At 39.4% G+C, this 19,151-nt stretch overlaps 1 protein-coding gene across 2 annotated transcripts in view; it reads right to left on the reverse strand.

Annotated features, from left to right (window-relative positions):
* The window catches only part of cfap74 (cilia and flagella associated protein 74), a 220,211-nt gene that overhangs the window by 145,012 nt on the left and 56,048 nt on the right, over positions 1–19,151 (reverse strand). For both annotated transcript variants that reach the window (XM_043676312.1, XM_043676311.1), the window contains exons 7-10: positions 13,253–13,414; positions 5,916–6,026; positions 3,435–3,537; positions 1,711–1,865 (exon numbers count right to left, since the gene is read on the reverse strand). In XM_043676312.1, the coding sequence (XP_043532247.1) occupies positions 1,711–1,865; positions 3,435–3,537; positions 5,916–6,026; positions 13,253–13,414 (531 nt within the window). The remainder of the gene's footprint in view (positions 1–1,710; positions 1,866–3,434; positions 3,538–5,915; positions 6,027–13,252; positions 13,415–19,151) is intronic.

Genomic DNA, 19,151 nt, shown 5'->3' on the forward strand with positions numbered 1-19,151 from the left:
GTCGCCATGCTATAGGAAGGATGTGGAGGCACTGGAGGAGGTTTACCAGGATGTTGCCTGGTATGGTAGAGAGATCGTATGAGGCAGGGCTGAGGCACTTGGGGTTGTTTTCATTGGAGAAAAGAAGGTTTAGGGGTGACTTGATAGAGGTGTACAAGATGATTAGGGGTTTAGATAGGGTTGACCGTGAGAACCTTTTTCCACGTATGGAGTCAGCTATTATGAGGGGGCATAGCTTTAAATTAAGGGGTGGTAGGTATAGGACAGATGTTAGGGGTAGGTTCTTTACTCAGCGAGTTGTGAGTTCATGGAATGCACTGCCAGTAGCAGTGGTGGACTCTCCCTCTTTCTGGGTATTTAAGCGGGCATTGGATAGGCATATGGAGGATAGTGAGTTAGTGTAGGTTAGGTGGGCTTGGATCGGTGCAACATCGAGGGCCAAACGGCCTGTACTGCGCTGTATTCTTCTACGTTCTATGTTCATATCATCGGCAAACTTCACCAGAAAATGCCCCAGTCCAGATCATTTATATATAAAGTGAATAGCTGGGGCCCCAACATTGAACCCCGCCAGACACCGCTTGTCACCAGCTGCCGTTCCGAAAAAGAACCTTTTATCCCAACTCTCTACCTTCTGTCATACAGACAATCCTCAATCCATGCCAGTAGCTCATCTCGAACACCATGGGCCCTCACCTTACTCAGCAGCCTTTTGGAAGTCTAGGTAGATAACATCCACTGTGTTTCCCTGGTTTAACCTACTTGTTACACCTTCAAAGAATTCTAACAGGTTTGTCAGTCATGGCCTCCCCTTACTAAATCCATGCTGACTTGTTCTAATCTGACGCTGCACTTCCAAGAATTTAGAAATCTCATTCTTAACAATGGTTTCAGAATTTTACCTACAACCGAGGTTAGGCCTATAATTTTCCATCTTTTGTCTTGATCCTTTCTTGAACAAGGGGGTTACAACAGCAATTTTCCAATTATTTGGGACTTCCCCTGACTCCAGTGATTTTTGAAAGATTACAACCAATGCCTCTGCTATTTCTTCAGCCACCTCCCTCAGAACTCTAGGATGTAGCCCATCCGGGCCAGAAGATTCATCAGTTTTTAGATATTTTAGCTTATCAAGTACTTTCTCCTTTGTAATGGCCACCATACTCAACTCTGCCCCTTGATGCTCCTTAATTGTTGGGATATTACTCATGTTTTCCACTGCGAAGACTGACACAAAGTATTTATTAAGTTCTTCAACTATTTCCTTATCTCCCATCACTAGCCTTCCTGCATCAACTTGGAGCGGCCCAATCTCTACTTTTGCCTCTCGTTTGTTTCTTATGTATTGAAAGAAACTTTTACTATCATTTCTAATATTATTGGCTAGCTTTCTTTCATATTTGATCCTCTCCTTCCTTATTTCTCTCTTTGTTCTCCTCTGTTTGTTTTTGTAGTCTTCCCAATCTTCTGATTTCCCAGTGCTCTTGGCCACTTTATAGGCTCTCTCTTTTTCTGAGTTCTTTCATCAGCCATGGTTGTCTAATCCCCCCTCCCCTGTGTAGTCTTTCCTTTCTTTTCTTTGGGATGTACCTCTGTACTGTGTCCTCAATTACACAGTACTTTGACTGTAAAAGTTTGAGTTGCAAACCTTACATAAATGTAATTTATGAAAAGAAACATTTAATTTATCAAACAGACAAAAATACTTACTGCTTCTTTTTCTCAAACTCTTGTAGGTATTTTTTCTGAAGCATTTGCTGTTGGAAATTTTCACTTTCTGAGACCATTGATGCTTGCCTGTCCTTCTTCTGTTTTTCTGTTGCAGACTTAGCAGCTTTCCTCGCCTGCAATGCTCGTAGGTTTTCCTATTAGCAAGTATACAAGAAACATAATTTTATGCGACAACTTTTTAATTGTAAGAGATAATGAATACAGTATATGACACACAACACTTACAGTCCTGCAGTATCACCTAACACTAAATATGCTAAACTAAACTCCCTCACTGTTCTGTATTTGTATTTTCTTTGCAACTGAGTCGTAAGAAACTAAATGTGAGTTAGCTTATCTCAGCTAATTCAAGCTGACAGTAGAAACTCTACACTCAATCTCAGTGATTTTGGGTTACGGTGGGTGAGTTAGGAGAATTAGCCAAAGCCCCTGTTTTAATCTCGATATCCAGAGATCCTTGTTGGAATTATGTATTAATGGAAATTGAAATAGTCTCAGATGTGCTATCTTCTCTCTCCCAATAACTGACCAAACACCACTGTTAAAATTTTGGACAAATAGATGTGAGGTTTGGTGTATTTCCAATGAACAAAGCTGGGAATTTTTCAGCCAGTCTATACTATTAGCTCCGGTGAGTAACAACTTCATTTTGGGGTAATATTTAAAACTTAACTTGCTGAAGACTGCCAGGGAATGTAGTTTCTTAAATGTGGGGTTTATGTCTGCAATTTTGATTCTATTCTGGGCAGCACTGCATTTTATTTAGTGCACTTATTTACTCTTCTTTATTTATTATAGTTTTATATTAGTTTTTTGCTGAGTGATTTAACGATTCCCTGTGGAGTGTGGGAATCAACGATTTTCTGAGTTTGTAAATATGAAACATGAAACATGAATAAATCTATCTATGGTGTGCTAGGTACGACTCTAAGGTACTTGTTACTGTATTCCATAGGCCACAGGGCAAGCACACAGTGATAGCATCATTGTGGACACCATTAGTAAAACATGTGTATGTCTGTGAATTGAGTAAATAAATTAATAATTGTCAGACTTCTATATATTTCTAGCTCTGTTTGATGAATTGTGAATAAGACTAAAACAGTATTTATCTTGTTATAATTTAATCAAAATTATATGAATCAAATTATATTTTATTTTACTATATTCAGTCATTATTATTTCTCCTTTTCTCTAAATGCTTCTGTTCAATCTGAGATGTTCCAGATGTTACTAATATTTTGTAACCCCATTACTAAAAGGCTATGTGCAAACGGTTACAAAATCAGGAATTGCTGGAAAAACTCAGCAAGTCTGGCAGCATCTGGGAAGTGCAGGCACAGCCAATAATTCATGTCCAGGGACCTTTCCCCAAGTCTGAGTGCTGGATTTTTCCAGTAATTTCTGATTTCCAGCATCCGCAGTTCTTTGATTTTTAATGTTTAATTTGCATACCATACTTCCTCCAGCTGGGAATTTGTTTTCCCTCTAAATTGCCTAGCAGAAGTCGTATCTAATTGCTTGTGAAACTGAGTAAAAGCCCACACCTGAAATGTGTTCTAGTTCTGAAAGTTGTTACTACACTAGAACCAGACCTCATCATCTTGATTTTTTTGATGGATGAACAATTTAACTTCTGTCAATCAATAAAACTGTCATTTGATTTAGCGGTCTATCCAGTCCGCTATCACAGCAATATTTACTCGGCTTGTTGTAATGTTTTTCTTCAATGACAATATGACTTGCATCCTCTTCTCCAGCTCCCCTCTTATCTTTACTTCTTTATCAGCTTGTTCTTGACGAGCTCTATTTTGGGACAAAACATCACATTACCTTACATTATGCTCAGAAATTCACTTCAGTTTATTCTTGTAACAACTTAGGTTGATATAGAACTCATTATGTCATAAAGTTTCATTTCCTCCCTGCACTACTGGCAGCAGCCATGCTAATGAGAAATAAATGATCAATTCAATGATCAATGGATCCCAGAATTATCAATTTCCACATTTTAGTGGATTCAACACAGCATCCCTTCCAGTAATCTGCCATGCATTTTATATGAGCAAACAATACCTTCTCAGTGAATTTATTTTCATATTTTCCTCTGGTTGTTCTTGAACTTCCCTATAACAGACAGACTACAATGTTCCGCATTCCATTAGTCAATATAATCAACCTGAGCCAACAACTCCAATCATCTTTCTCCAATTTTGATAGTACTCTATGACAGTTAACAATGAATAATTCACTGTGGTTATCATTTTTCAGTTCTGCTCATTAGGTTTTAGCTGAACCCTTTCTGCTGCAAGCCAGTCCTCGCCAATATTGCAAGTCCTCTCTATTTTGTAAGTTTTTCCCTACAAAGGTTTTATGCACTGCGAATACCAAATTTTCGACATAGTCAATACTCATATTCTAATTGTCCATGTAGTAGTAGTAGATTTCCTGAATTCTTAAAGGAGAAATTAATCTGCTTAAACAGCAACACACAGTTATTCAGCTTTCCATAAACTAATGTGAAATGGATTTCACAATGAAGTGAACTACTCGCAAATATCCTAGAAGAAAAGTTAGTGAACAGTGGGACATCCACTCCTGTCTTGGGAGTAAGCCCTGGCCTTGTGAGATCTCCCAGATGGTTGGAGGACTGGCGGGTCAATCAATCCCTGGCAGGACTGGATGCATCTGGGATTGCAGAAAGTGGCCTGAAGATGACCATGGCTGCCCCGAAAAGGCAAGTCCAGGTGCTTTGGATGGGAAGTGATTCCCAGAATCCAGGAAAGAGAAGAAGAGGGTTGGGAGGCTGGGTTCTGTCATTCAGTTGGTTAAGAAGTGAGGATAACATCTTACAGGAGCAGTGGTCCTGGTATACACAGGAAATCCCAAAGTGAAGCATTCCCCTTTCTTCCCATTTTTTTAATGTTGGTCTTTAGAAACAGCTGGCTCACTTGCACTTGCCTGTACATACCAGTATACTGTCCCAGTCCACTGGCTTACTGATAAGCCTAATTGATCTTTAATTATTTATCATGGCAGAATGTCTGCTGATTTCAGCACCTCAGAGCAGGAAAATCGACATTTCGGGCAAAAGCCCTTCATCAGGCTATTGACCGAAATGTTGACTTTCCTGCTCCTTGGATGCTGCCTGACCTACTGTGCTTTTCCAACACCACTCTAATCTAGACTCTGATCTCCAGCATCTGCAGTCCTCACTTTCGCCTAGTTGATTTCAGCATCTGCCTATCTGGTGTGTTATGGGAGTGAACTTGGGTGCAAAGGAAGGTGGTGAGCTAACAGCCAATTTATTTTATGTCTCCCAATGAAAACATGCCAGTGAAGGAGCATAAGATTTAGCTCATGATTCAGATCTCAAAAGATATAAATAGTTGAGACAATTTATTTGAAATGCCTGATCTTCTAACATGGAAATTCTTGAAGTACTTTCCCACAGAGATTTCTGCAAAACTGGAATGAACAAATGAACTGTGACTTGTTGAGTCAAAAGGGAATTATATAGAGCAAATTCATGTTTGATAATAACTTGTATTTATATGATGCCTTTAATACAGTAAGATACCCAAAAATGCAACACACAGTAGCATAATCGAACAACCTTTGGCACTGAGATAAACAAGGAGATTTGTCAACATTCCTTCTATCCCTTCAACTAAATCATTTATGAAAAATATAAACAGTGGAAATCCATTGATTCCCCTTCATCCATTTCTAGTTAACTATGGATGGTGGGTCTGGCTCTTGGAATTTTTGTTAGACATTGGAATTTATTTATTCTGTATATTCTGAAATATTCCCTTCTTGCATTCATTAGTAAGGTAAGACTAATGCAGTGAAATACTGAATAGTACATGTTCATCCATTTTCATTATAGTTTCAAATAGAGGGTGTTACCAAAACATATGAATTTAGCAAAACAATAAAAATAAAAATTTCCTTATTTCTACTTCACTAATGCACTAATTGACACTAGGAATAAAAAATGTATAAAAATAATTAGCAAGGAGAAATTGGAGCAGTCCTATGCTTAAATCTCAAAATTGCTATCCTTATACGTGGTTAAAAAGGTAAATGGTCTTGAATGCAACAAATATAAAAACCTTCTTTGATCATTTCATCCTTGCAAAACAGTCATTTCACTTTATAGTATTACATGTATGCTTTACCTGGTCATAGATTCTTTCAGATACTGTATGGATTTTTGATTGTATTTTTTAGCATCTTCAAATGCTTTTTTATGTTCCAGCTTTTGTTTTTCAACATCTTTTATTGTCTTCCTGTATGTGAATAGAGGAGAATAAATGTCAACATTTCAGCTACTCAGTCATCTGTCCACTCCACCAAGGTTATTTGTATTCCAAGAAATCACTTTAGAACAATGCAGAATAAAATTGAAATAAACAAAGGTTTGAAACCAATATGTTATTCAGAAGTGTTTTAATTTGCATATTTTCTGAAATTCATTTGCTACTTTTCTCTCCCCAATGTATTGTGCTTTGCCAATTTCTTCCTTTTTTCCATTTTCCTTCTAAATCAGCACAGGGACTGTATGTTGCATCATAAACGCTAACAGTTGTAAATCAATTCCCATTTTATTCAAATAATAATTCACATTTTATTTCTACATTGTAGACTTATTTCCTTAAGGAACTCAATAATTATTTTAAATCATTTAAAGATGCTGGGATAATTTTTATTTTTACCAATGGCCTAAAAGAAATATGGTGACAAATTGGCAGCAAGTGTTATGTCTCACAAAATGATTTGGAGACGTTGGTGATGGACTGGGATGTACAAAGTTAAAAATCATACAACACCAGGTTATAGTCCAACAGGTTTAACTGGAAGCACTAGCTTTCAGAGTACTGATCCTTCATCAGGTGGTTGTCCCTCTGAAAGCTAGTACTTCCAATTAAACCTATTGGACTATAACCTGGTGTTGTGTGATTTTTAACCTCACACACTGTCCTTTATATACAGATGCTTGCACACAATAACTATGAAACACAAATAACCAATATTACACAAGAAAATAAGAGAATCAAGCAATGTAAGTCACATAGCCCATTTGCTATTCCCATGATTTTCGTTTTGCTCTAGAAGTAAAATTACTCCCAATATTATTAAATGGATTAAGTAATGGGAACAGATAATTGAACATACTTGGATATCTCACAGTTTCATTTTGAATAAACATCTAATTTAAAGAATAATTGTTACTCTTCCTTCTTTCGATACAGGATCAGATATTACTGTTTGATTCAGCCATTCAAGAGGCAGAATTTTCACTGAAAGCATTCTCTCTGAGTTTAGCTGGAAGATCTCACAAAATGGCAGTTATTCAAAATCATGGCACTTAAGATAGTGGATTGTGAAACAGTTATCGGAGTCAAGAGTGTGTTGGAAAAGCACAGCATCAGGCTCCTTGAATGCTGCCTGATCTGCCGCGCTTTTCCAGCACCACACTCTCGATTCTGATCTCCAGCATCTGCAGTCCTCACTTTCAACCTGAACTGACCATTCTTCATGACTCAAACACAGAAAACGCTGGAGAAACTCAGCACATCTGACAGCATCTGTGGAGAGTGAAACAGTTAATATTTCACATCCGATATTGCTTACTTCAGGACTTTCTTGTTTCAGTTACTGTGGCAAGGATATATCAGCAACTTAGTCAGATTGGAATTCTCTTAGAAATTCATATCAATTATATATGGGTCATATCCGTCAGGACTTAGGTATATTCACAGGAGACTACCAAATTTCATTTTAGCACTCCTGGAATTGAGAGAAAATATTTTAATGTTGTTTGTTTGAACAGGATTTAAGACTATACCTCTGACATAAATTGGCTGTAATTCTAAATTATTCATAATGGTCCAGATAACAAAATGAAACAGTAACGACACATATATGAATACAGAAAGCAGTAGTTCAGCCCAATGATCTAGATTGCCTTTATTTCCAAACCTACTCAAACAAAATAACTCCAATTTGTCTTTCAATGCTTCAATTGACTCAGTAGGGCTGATTTTAATGAATGCATATTCCTAGTGAGGATTCTAATCTACTGGAAATCTTATGAGAATATCACATCCCCATAATTCATTAAAATGCAAAGCCTTGCAATTACGTAGCACACTTTACAACTTCAGGATGTCCCAGAGTACTTCCACAGCCAATTAAGTGTATATGAATTGTAGTCATTGTAACCTGGGAAATATGTCAGCCAGTTTTCTCACACTAAACTCCCACAATCTGCAATGTGATAGAGCTGAATTGTCCCATGTTTTCTTAAGTGTAGGAGTTAGGAATTTAGTTCAGTAATAACATTGACTCAAACTTGCTAAATGTAGTTTTTATATTAGGTTTAACACCTGTTTGTGGGTTATTAGCTTTGGAGCTATACAATCCCTTTGATTTTGATCACTGATTACTGCACAATCATTATACCTTGAAAATATTCCAGATTGTAATCCAACTATGTCACACACATTCTGTATAGATTTTGAGTTATACCCACTGTGGTAATCTTTTATGTTAGTTGGATATTGCTTTATGTAAGTAACTTTACAGTCACTGTTTTAAAAGTAATCATTCCAAACACAACAGCCATAGTAAAAGATATCACATGGCAGGAGGCCTCCAGAAAAGCAGTTATTTAAAAAAAACTGATCTAATCAAGAACATACAGATGCAGTTTAATTAGGAATGCGCATGAAATAAACAAAATCTGACACAACTGGCTAATCAACCTTCCTATCCTTGAAAAATGGACATCAGTTGCTAAATCAATTCAATTCATTTCAACCAGGAAGTGACGGTGCATTGTACAGACCACACTTAGTGAATGATAATCTAAGCATGCACTGCCTGGATCAAGCACTCTGTAAAGACCCTCCATCATTCCCACATTGGCACTGTGTTGAAAGCCCTGCTGCACATCACTTCAGATGCTGCAAGTCAGGAAGTGCCTCTCACACTGGCCCTTGAGCATCTACATTCAGTACATGGCCCAGAATGGAAAGCTAGCTCTTTAGTTTGCCCAACTGCGAAGATATTGGTGAATGGACTTAGTAGTGAATGTATATGCCCAATGAGGATTCCGTTCTACTGGAAATGCATATGAGAATATCACAAGAAACCATCCTCACAATATTTTAAAATGCAAAGCCTTGTGTTTATTAGCACCCTTTACAACTTCAGGATGTCTCAGAGTACTTCTACAGCCAATTAAGTGTATTTGAATTGTAGTCATTCTAACCTGGGAAATATGTCAACCAGTTTTCTCACACTCAGCTCCCACAATCAGCAATGTGATAGCGCTAAATTGTCCCATTTTCAAAGTGTTTTCTTAAGTGGAGGGGAGAGCAGTGCATTATTCTGTTGACCAGGAAAGGAGAACCTGCCACCAGACACAGTCTGCTGGGATGTGGGTGCCACTATGATCTGTGCTCTGTTCAGATTAATACTAAACACACAGCAGTGCGAAAAGAAGGTTAATGATTTTCTGTGCTCCATAATGATATCTTTGGTCTGCTCCACACACTCAATGGGTGACCATTCACTCTAACTTTGCCACTTCACATGCATCGCACCAAAAGTCATGGAGTGCATCTCTCTGTATTGAACCCCCAGATTGGTCGCACTTGGTCTGCAGGAATGGCCATGGCCAAATCCACAGACGACAAAGACATGGATGCCTGGATTCTGGTAGGACTAAATAAAAACTGAAAGAAGTGTGGATGCTGTAAATCAGAAACAAGAACAGAAAATGCTGGAAAAGCTCAGCAGGTCTGGCTGCATCTGTGGAGAGAAATCAGTGTTAATGTTTCAGGTTGAGTGACCCTTTCTCAGAACTCCAGTTCTGGTAGGACCAACTGCCTGACCATTGCCAAGCCCCTTGGTGGCACCCTTGACTGACTGCAGCCCTGTTGATCCCACTTTAAACTGCTTCCTTTAGACTATCAGATTTGGTCATTTGCTTGCAGCATGAGAACATAGAAACAGGAGTAGACCATTCAGCCCCTCGAGCCTGTACCATCATTCAGTGAGAGCATGCTGATCTGTGGCATGACTCCATATACCTGCCTTTGGCCCATATCCCTAAATAGCTTTGCTTAACAAAAATGTACCTATGTCTGATTTTAAAAATAACAACTGATTGCGATCAACTGCTATTTGTGCAGACAGCTGCAAACCTATTGCAACCTTGGAATATAGAAGTGCTTCCAAAACTGTTCTGAATAGATCAAACCTAACTTTTAGACTATGCCCCTAGTTCTAGAATTCCCAACCCCCAAATAGCTTATCTTTAGTTTTCCTGTCAATATCTTGAAGACTTTGAGCAAATCATCCTTTAACTTTACAATTTCAAGAGAAAACAGGCCTAATTTGTGTAATTTCCCCTCATAGAAGTTAACCCCTGAAGTCCAGGTATCATTCCTTGAACGTACAAGTTAAAAGATCATCTAATCAAGTTGTTCATAATGATTAAGGAATGCAAAATCATAGATACCGAGAAACTTTTTTCTGGTGGTTTGGGAGTCCAGAATGAGAACATAACCTTACGCTTTGAGCTTGTCAATTTAAGGATGAAATCACAAAGCAATTTTCCATGCAAATGCTAGTGAAAATCTGGAACTCTTCTTGCTAAAGGCTGTGGATGCTGGGTCAATTTCATTTTCAAACCATGATAGTAAGAATGTAAATTAATATGAAATAAAGGTGGATAAATAGATGTACAGCATGATCAATTTCAATAGCTGAACGTGCTTTAAGACTGCTACACCTAGATCTAAGCGTGATTCCCCAATTCATTATGGTTCCAAATGGATTCACTAAACCATTAAACTCCCAGATGATGAATTGGCTCCCCTCTTTATTCTCCCACTCCATCAGTTGGCTACAATAAGGTTAATTTTAAAAGGATCCCTTCCCTTGTGGATACTGTAATATTATAGACTTAAGAACTTTAATAACTGTTCATAGACTGAATGAATCAACAAATCATAAACTATTACACACAACAAAAAAATCTCCATCTGGAATAAACTGTTAAGGAATAAAGACAAGCTATTATGCAGAGACTCAAGCATGTCTTGGTGAGATAGCATTAAAAAAACTGTTTTGACACCCGCCTGATAAACTGGATGCTATATTGACGCAAAGGACAAGGATTGCCCTGCAGAAGAATTTAAGGAGTTAATCACAGGAAATCTGTGACTTTGAACAGACAATCAATGCCAAATGTAACAAGAAACAAAGAAATTACTTTTGCTAAGAAGGCCAGTTAAAGACTTGCAGTAACTCAAATGAAAGACAAACAAAATCATCGATGTATCACCTCAGACACTGAAGGGCAAAAATCTGTATAAGAATCGAAAACCAGAACAATGCAACAGCAGCACTTCAAAGAACGACACTGCACAAGGATTGATCCCTGGACACTTCCAGCTTCCAGTTGTTGGTTGAAGTCCCAGCCAGATTTCACCATTAATCGGGTAACAGTTAGGTTGGGTCACAGGTTTATATTTGCTCACTTGAAGGGTCTAATATTTGGTTTAGTACGTGCAATAAAGTTTGAATTATTGTTTCAGTACTTCATTGTCTGTGAGATTTGAGTAAGTGGCCAAATTAAAAGTAAGTTGTGAAGATTTACCCACAATAATACTTTTATCTCAGAAAATGAACTTATGTTTTTAAAAAGAGCCAAATTAGTAAGACTTCTTGAATTAACAAAAAGTGTAAATTTTTAATCACAAAAAGTTAGAAGAAATACTAATGCAACATTCATACATACAGATTAGAAATAAGAGGTGAGTCCAAAAATGAGATATATGTATCAATCTTTAAATTGTTTGTGAAATGATAATAGTTGAACATTGCGTCATTGCAGTGGCGGTTACCAGGAGCATTGATATTGGTAGTTGAATAATTGGTTTCATGATGCTGAAATTTGTAAATTGATTGGGATTCTGTAGATCTGATCCTTTTAAAAGATAGATAGGTTCTTGATTAGTGAGGAGATCAAGGGTAACAGGGAGAAGGCAGGAGAATGGGGTTGAGAAACATATCAGCCAGGATCGAATGGTGGAGCAGACTTGATAGGCCAAGTGGCCTAATTGTGTTCCTGTATGTTATTACATCTATTCTCTTATGAATTTAATCACAGCATTCAGAGTGACGGTCTATTTCTTGTCCATTTTCTTTGGTTGGTAGCTAGCTAGTTGGTAGATTTCTAGCACTCGGGACTGAGACAGAGAGGGTGTTTAACTGCAATACAGGGGTAACTTGGGGATAATTCTTTGACTGTGACCTTCATACCACACTGATACTCAAATCTAGGCTGGTACATATGAGAACATTAAGTTCCAGTAGAACACTCCAGCAGAGTTGAAATTGTGTATTCTTCAACAGGAAGAACACAAATTGTGCGTCTGTTATTTGTACATCATCTGCAGGAGTTGGCTTGCTGTTGGGCAAGGTCATCAGTCTCCTATTATCTCTGTAGTCACAAAAGATCACAGTCCAGTCTGTTCTGACTTGCCTCTTCCACTCTTTGAAGGGTTGTTGTTGTTTGAGGCTCCCTTATTATATGTAGGTACAATGTGGAGGTGCTGGTGTTGGACTGGGTTGGACAAAGTCAAAAATCATATGATGCCGGGTTATAGTGCAACAGGTTTATTTGAAACTGCAAGCTTTCGGAGCCCCCAAAGACTCTCTCTCCACTCAGTCACTTAATTTACACTTGCAGCTCTTTTTTGCTTTATCACACCTCTTTTGAAAAAAAACTAATTATAGAATCACATGTTAAAAATGTCCTTGGTACTTGGGGGCTTCAACACAGCCATGACAAATTAAAGGTTTTCCACTGTTAATATGTTCACTACCAAGCAAAACCGAGTTTCAGAATCAGTGTCTTACCAGATACAGTGAAAAAAACAACCCATTGTTTTCCAGTTCAGGTATTGTACTTTCAGCACTGTCCCTTGTTTCAGATTACAGTATTTGTTCACTTTTAAATGCCTGCTTGAAATGTTTTTTTTATTAACACCAAACAATAGGTGGAATATGTTGTATCCATAAATAAAAACAGAAAATGCTGGAATAATTAGCAAGTCTGGTATGTAATGTTCCACATATGCTTTCTGATTTGCTAAATATACCAGTATTTTTTGTTTTAGTTAAAAATTTCCAACATTTTCAGTTTTTTTGCTTTTGTATGTTCTATTCATTATCTTTTTAAAGCACAACATATGTAAATAAGCAATACAAAAATGTTGATAAAACACTGAGTAAACATTCCCAGTGACTAATAACTGACTGCAGCTCTCATTTACATGCAATGTTATTTTGATGTTTAGCCAATAATGAGAGGTTTAGAAAGTTTATATAAACTGTGAAAGGTCTCGCACTGAAATGCATGACTGTTTGTCAGATTACAACAATACTGTTGCAGTGATTAAGAGTAAAGCAAATTACTGGGTTAGGTTTCACTAACGTTTTTCTTTTCTCTGCTTGTAAAATTGCTGTCTGTTCAGCTTCCAGTCTTTGTTTTGCCTCTAGTAAGAGTCGTGCTTCATATTTTGCATCATCGTTCTTATGTTCTTCATAGAGTCGCATCAATTTTCCTTGTTCAAGTTCAACTTCAAACATGTCACGTCTGAAATGGGGTAAAGAACAAACTAAAATACATCTCTGAGCAAATCTTTATCAAAGCTCAAAAAGTAAACAGTGTACAGGAGAATTCTTCTGTCGTAGGTAAACACCGTTTCAAAATAAATGCTGGTGTAAGTAGTTAATTATTCAGCTTCTTTGCTATCACCACTCTTATTGTAAAAAACTTTAAAATACCAGGTCAGAATTCACAAGAGACAGGTTTATTTGAAACCACAAGCTTTCTGAGCGCTGCTCCTTTGTCAGGTGAAGTGACTATAACCTGGTGTCGTGTGACTTCTGACCTTGTCCACCCCAGTCCAACACCAGCACCTCCACATCACAGTTGAAAATGTTAGGAATATTAAATGCGACAATAATCAAACATTGAAATGTAAAATTCTAAAATGCTGTGAGATAAAATTTCAATTAATACAACAATTAAATGATTTAATGTAAAAGCTGAAGCTATAAGTTAATAAACCATATGCCATCACAATTAATAAAACCTGTTCTAAAATACTGTTCTAAAAATATTTATATATAAATAATCTACAGTGAAAATATCTGATAGAAAATATATATGGTAAAATGTTTAAATTCAATAAATTTCAGTTTTACCATTTTTATGTTTATTTGCTCTATTGCTAAACACTTTTTCTGGCACTAAGGTAAACTTATCGACATAAAATACAGAAGTGTTCTTTGTTCACACAAAAGTGACAAGAAATTCCACCACAGCTGAAAATGTATCACTTTACTGTTGATGCAAAAGAATACAGTATACCTTAACATGGGTCATTGATATCAAGGTAATTAGATTTTCCAAGGTGAATTCAGGTTAGAAGAAATGGGAAATGCACAAGTTGTACTAATTTCTACAAATTCACCTGAATCGCAGTTCAAATATCTCCTTTATTATGACCAGATCTTAGGCGATGTTCCTCAATTCAGCACAATCCAGACAAGATACCCCAAAACCATTAAGCTCCCTGGTGAGGAGGATGGATATTCTTATTCGCCTACCTTTTAGTTGGTTGCAACAAAGTTAACCTTACAGGATTGCTTCTCTTGTGGATGCCATTCTCACATTCCAAATGAACTTATATTTTAAAAAAAGCCAATTTTTATTTGAATCACAGAATCCCTAAGTGCAAATAGAGGTCATTTGGCCCATCAAGTGTGCACTGACCCTTGGGAGAGCATCCCACCTAGACTCACACTCCTGGCCAATCCCCCATAACCCCCTCATTTACCATGGCTAACCTAGCCAGCACATCCTTGGACACTACAGGGCAATTTAGCATTGCCAATCCACCTAACCTGCACACCTTTGGACTGTGGGGGGAAACTGGAGCACTAGGCGGAAACCCACGCAGCCACGGGGAGAACATGCTAACACATCTAGTCACAAAAGGCTGGAATTGAACCCAGTTCCCTGGTCCTGTGAGGCAGCAGTGCTATCCACTGTGCCACCATGCTGTCCCATTTAACCAGGCTTTAAGAGAGTTAACAAAGAGTGAGTTTAATAATTACTAAACATGTGAAGAATTAGCAACGCAACAGCCATACTCACAGATTAGAAATAAGAGTTAAATGCAAAAATATAAAAGTTTTGGATCAATCAGTGAATTGTTTATGAAGAGCGGTTAGTTGAATTTTGTGGATATTGCAATGGAGGTTATCAGTAGCATTGATGGTGGTAATTGAGTAGTCAGTTTCTTAATCCTTAGCTTTCTACATTCATTGAGATTCTGTAATTCTGATACCCTTCAACCGGTTACTGGATCCCAGCATTCAGAGTAAGGGAGGGCTTTTGTTATCCTATCGCCTTTTGACTGGTTGATAGCTAGCTGACTTATAGCACTGAGTCAGAAAGCAACTTTATCTGCAACATAGGCTGGGGATCAATTGTAACTTTCACGCTAATACTTGAACACAGGCTGGTACAAGTGAGAATGTCCAGTCTCAGTAGCACTCTCCAGGAAAGTTGAAACAGACTTTTTAACCCCTGTCCTTATGCATTCTTCAAAGAGAGAAGCACAGGATGTGTGTTGTTTTGGACAAAGCCTGCAGGGATGGTTTGTTGTTGAGCAGAGAGCTTTCAGCCCCTCATCATATCAAGCTGCTTCACTCTGAAGTTTCTTCGACACATTTAGGTGTTACGTACTATTGGTGCCATCCAGATGTTATGAGTATCTGTGAGAGAGTGTGTGTATGTGTGTGACTGTAAAAGGGTTTAAGTCTGTGAAAGGGTCTGTGTGGGAGTGTATGTCAGAGGGTCCGTGTGTGTGTGCATGCGTGTATGCGTGTGCGTGTGTGTAGGAGTTCTGTGTGTGTGTGTCTGTGTGTCCAGGAGTATCTATGTGTGTCCATATGTCTGTGTGTCCCTGTCTGTCTGTCTGTGTGTATAGTATAATGGGGTCACCTATAGTGTGACATGAACCCAAGGTCTCAGTTGAGGCCCTCCCCCGGTTAGATTCACACATGTATTGGGACATAATTTTTAACCGTTTCACCACATTCCACTGCTTGGAATTTTACACCACATCCCCATGGGTACCAAACTTGGCTATCAGCCTCTGCTCAGCCACTTTTCATTGTTGCCTGTCCCAAAGTCTGCCTTGAAGGTCCCGGACCGCTGAAGTGTTCTCCAACTGGGAAGGAACACTCCTGTCTGTTGATTGTTCTGCGGTGTCTATTCATCCGTTGCCGTAGCCTCTGTTTGGTCTCGCCAATGTACCATGCCTCAGGGCATATGAGGTTGACAACGTTGGCTGAGTCACATGAGTACCTGCCACGTACATGGTGTGAGGTGTCCCCATGCGTAATGGTCGTATCCGTGTCGATATTCTGACACATCTTGCAGCGTCGACCGTGATAAGGTATTGTCCTGAAAGCCGGGCAGTTTGCTATGAACAATGATCTGTTTAAAGGCAAGTAGCGGAGATGTGTGGAAGGTCTTGGCGAGGTGCTCATCCTCATTGATAATGTGTTGCAGACAGTGAAGAACATGGCGTAGAACCTGGGAAGTACTGGACAATGAAGGGTACCCTGTTGGTTACAGCTCGTGTCTGTCTCCTGAGGAGGTCATTATGGTTTCTCGCTGTGGCACATCAGAACTGGCAGTCGATCAGTTGAACATCGTACCCCGTTCTTATGAGGGCATCCCTGAGTATTTCCAAGTGCCCGTCACGTTCCTCCACATCTGAACAGATCCTGTATATGCATAGGGCTTGCCCATAGCGGATGGCTGTTTTAATATGTTTCAGCTGGAAGCTGGAGAAATGTAGCCGTGGGTTTGTGGTATAATGAGGTGCTGAGGTGCCTATCCTTGATGGAGATGCATATGTCCAAGAATGAGACAGATAGTAGAGAGTAGTCCACGGTGAGTTTGATGGTGGTATACACTTGTTGATATCAGAGTGTAGTTTTTTCAGTGACACCTCTCCATGGAGCCAGAGAAAGAAAATGTCGTCAATGTACCTGGTGTATAATGTTGGTTGGAGGTCCTGCGTAGAGAAGAACCTGAGCATGAAAATGTTGGCATATTGGGGTGCACATTTGGTCCCCTTGGCTGTTCCATGTGTCTGGATTAAGAACTGGTTGTCAAAGGTGAAGACGCTGTGATCGAGGATAAAGTGAATGCGTTGTAGGACGATGCTTGGAGATTGGCAGTTGTTGGTACTGAATAGTAAGGTTGTTGCTGCGATGCCATCATTGTGGGGGATGCTGGTGTAGAGTGCTGAAACGTCCATTGTGATGAGGAATGTTCCCGGTTTTATTGGTCCGTGGGTGCTGAGTTTCTGGAAGAAATATGAAGTGTCGCGACACCCTGTACAACGGGTTTCAAGATGCCTTCGACATAGCCAGAGAGGTTCTCACACAGAGTCCCATTGTCTTATACAATGGGATGTCCTGGTGTATTGGTTTTGTGTATCTTCGGAAGGCAGAAGTTGCCTACGCAAGAGGTAAGTGGGATGAATGTGCATAGGGAACGCTGAAGGACTGGGTCCAAAGTCCTGATCAATGTGTTTAATTCACGGGTGTACTGTTTGGTCGGATCAGCTGGTAGTTGCCTGCAGTGTTTCTGGTTGTTTAGTTGTCGGTCCACTTCCTTGCAGTAATCTGTTCTATTCTGAATGATGATGGCTCCTCCTTTATCTGCTGGTTTGATGACAATGTTATGATTAGTTTTGAGAGCATGGATGGCGTTGCGTTGTGATCGGGTGATGTTCTGCTTCACCTTGTGGGTATGGCTGATGAATCAGGCAGTTATATATTTCCTGATGGTTTGAGCATATATGTCAAGCCCAGGGCAGCGGCCCTCCAGTGGGGTCCAAGTTGACTCCTTCTTTGGTTGCTGCTCTACAGATGCCTGTGATGACTCTTCAGGTTCGCCGGTGGGCTCATTGGGATTACTGCTGGCATCTTGAAAGAATTCCCGGAGTCTCATTCGTCTGATGAATTCCTTCGTGTCTGCTGCAAGAACCATGGGGTCCATTTTGGAGGTGGGGCAGAAATTGAGATCCCTGCTAAGAACTTCAATCTCTTCCGGGTGAAGGGTGTGGTGAAGTTGACGATCGAAGTTGGTGATAATGTTATCCACTTTGGTGCCAGGGTGGGCTTGGCTACTGCTGGTGATTATGCCAAGGTTCTCCAGTTTGTTGTTCTTGGTGTGCATGTATGTGATGTAGTTTTGTCACCTTGCTTGTTGGCAATTTCCCATAACTGTACTGCTGTATCCTGAGCGCAAGCTAAGAGCGTGGACTCCATCTTAGTTTCAAGGCTGTGGCGCCTGCTGTAGAGTTGGTGCACGAGGTGATTGAGGAGTTTGTGAGAGGTGCAATGGCAAAGTCTCTCCGTGTAGTCTGTGTTGTAGGTCTACTTGAGCAGGTTTGTGATCCGTAATCCTTTTGGGATCTTTCCTGCTTGCTTGCATTTCTGTAGAAACTCGATGTGTGTGTTGATATGTGTGATCTTCTTGGAGATCCTCTCCACTTTAAGCTGGCAGTTAGTGTTGTCGATGGTAGTCATGATTTGGAGACGCCGGTGTTGGGCTGGGGTGGACAAAGTTAAAAATCACACGACACCAGGTTATAGTCAACTAGGAGAAAGTGAGGACTGCAGATGCTGGAGATCTGAGCTGAAAAATGTGTTGCTAGAAAAGCGCCTGAAGAAGGGCTTATGCCCGAAACCTCGATTCTCTTGCTCCTTGGATGCTGCCTGACCTGCTGCCCTTTTCCAGCAATACATTTTTCAACCAGGTTATAGTCCAACAGGTTTAATTGGAAGCACTAGCTTTTAGAGCACTGCTCCTTCATCAGGTGATTGTGAAGAATAAGATTGTACGACACCAAACAGAGACCAAGCAGAGGCTACGGAAATGGTTGAATAGACATCACAGAACAATCAACAGACAGGAGTGTTCCCTCCCAGTCGGAGAACACTTCAGCAGTCCGGGACATTCGACCTCAGATCTTCGGATGACCGTCCTTCAACGCGGACTTCTGGACAGGCAACAACGAAAAGTGGGAGAAAGTGAGGATTGATTGGAAGATTGCTGTTGTAACCCCCTTGTTCAAGAAAGGATCATGGCAAAAGATGGAAAATTATAGGCCAATTAGCCTAACCTCGGTTGTTGGTAAAATTCTAGAATCCATCATTAAGGATGAGGTTTCTAAATTCTTGGAAGAGCAGGGTCGGATTAGAACAAGTCAACATGGATTTAATAAGGGGAGGTC

This window comes from Chiloscyllium plagiosum, chromosome 34, assembly GCF_004010195.1.
Source record: "Chiloscyllium plagiosum isolate BGI_BamShark_2017 chromosome 34, ASM401019v2, whole genome shotgun sequence".
Taxonomy (NCBI): domain Eukaryota; kingdom Metazoa; phylum Chordata; class Chondrichthyes; order Orectolobiformes; family Hemiscylliidae; genus Chiloscyllium; species Chiloscyllium plagiosum.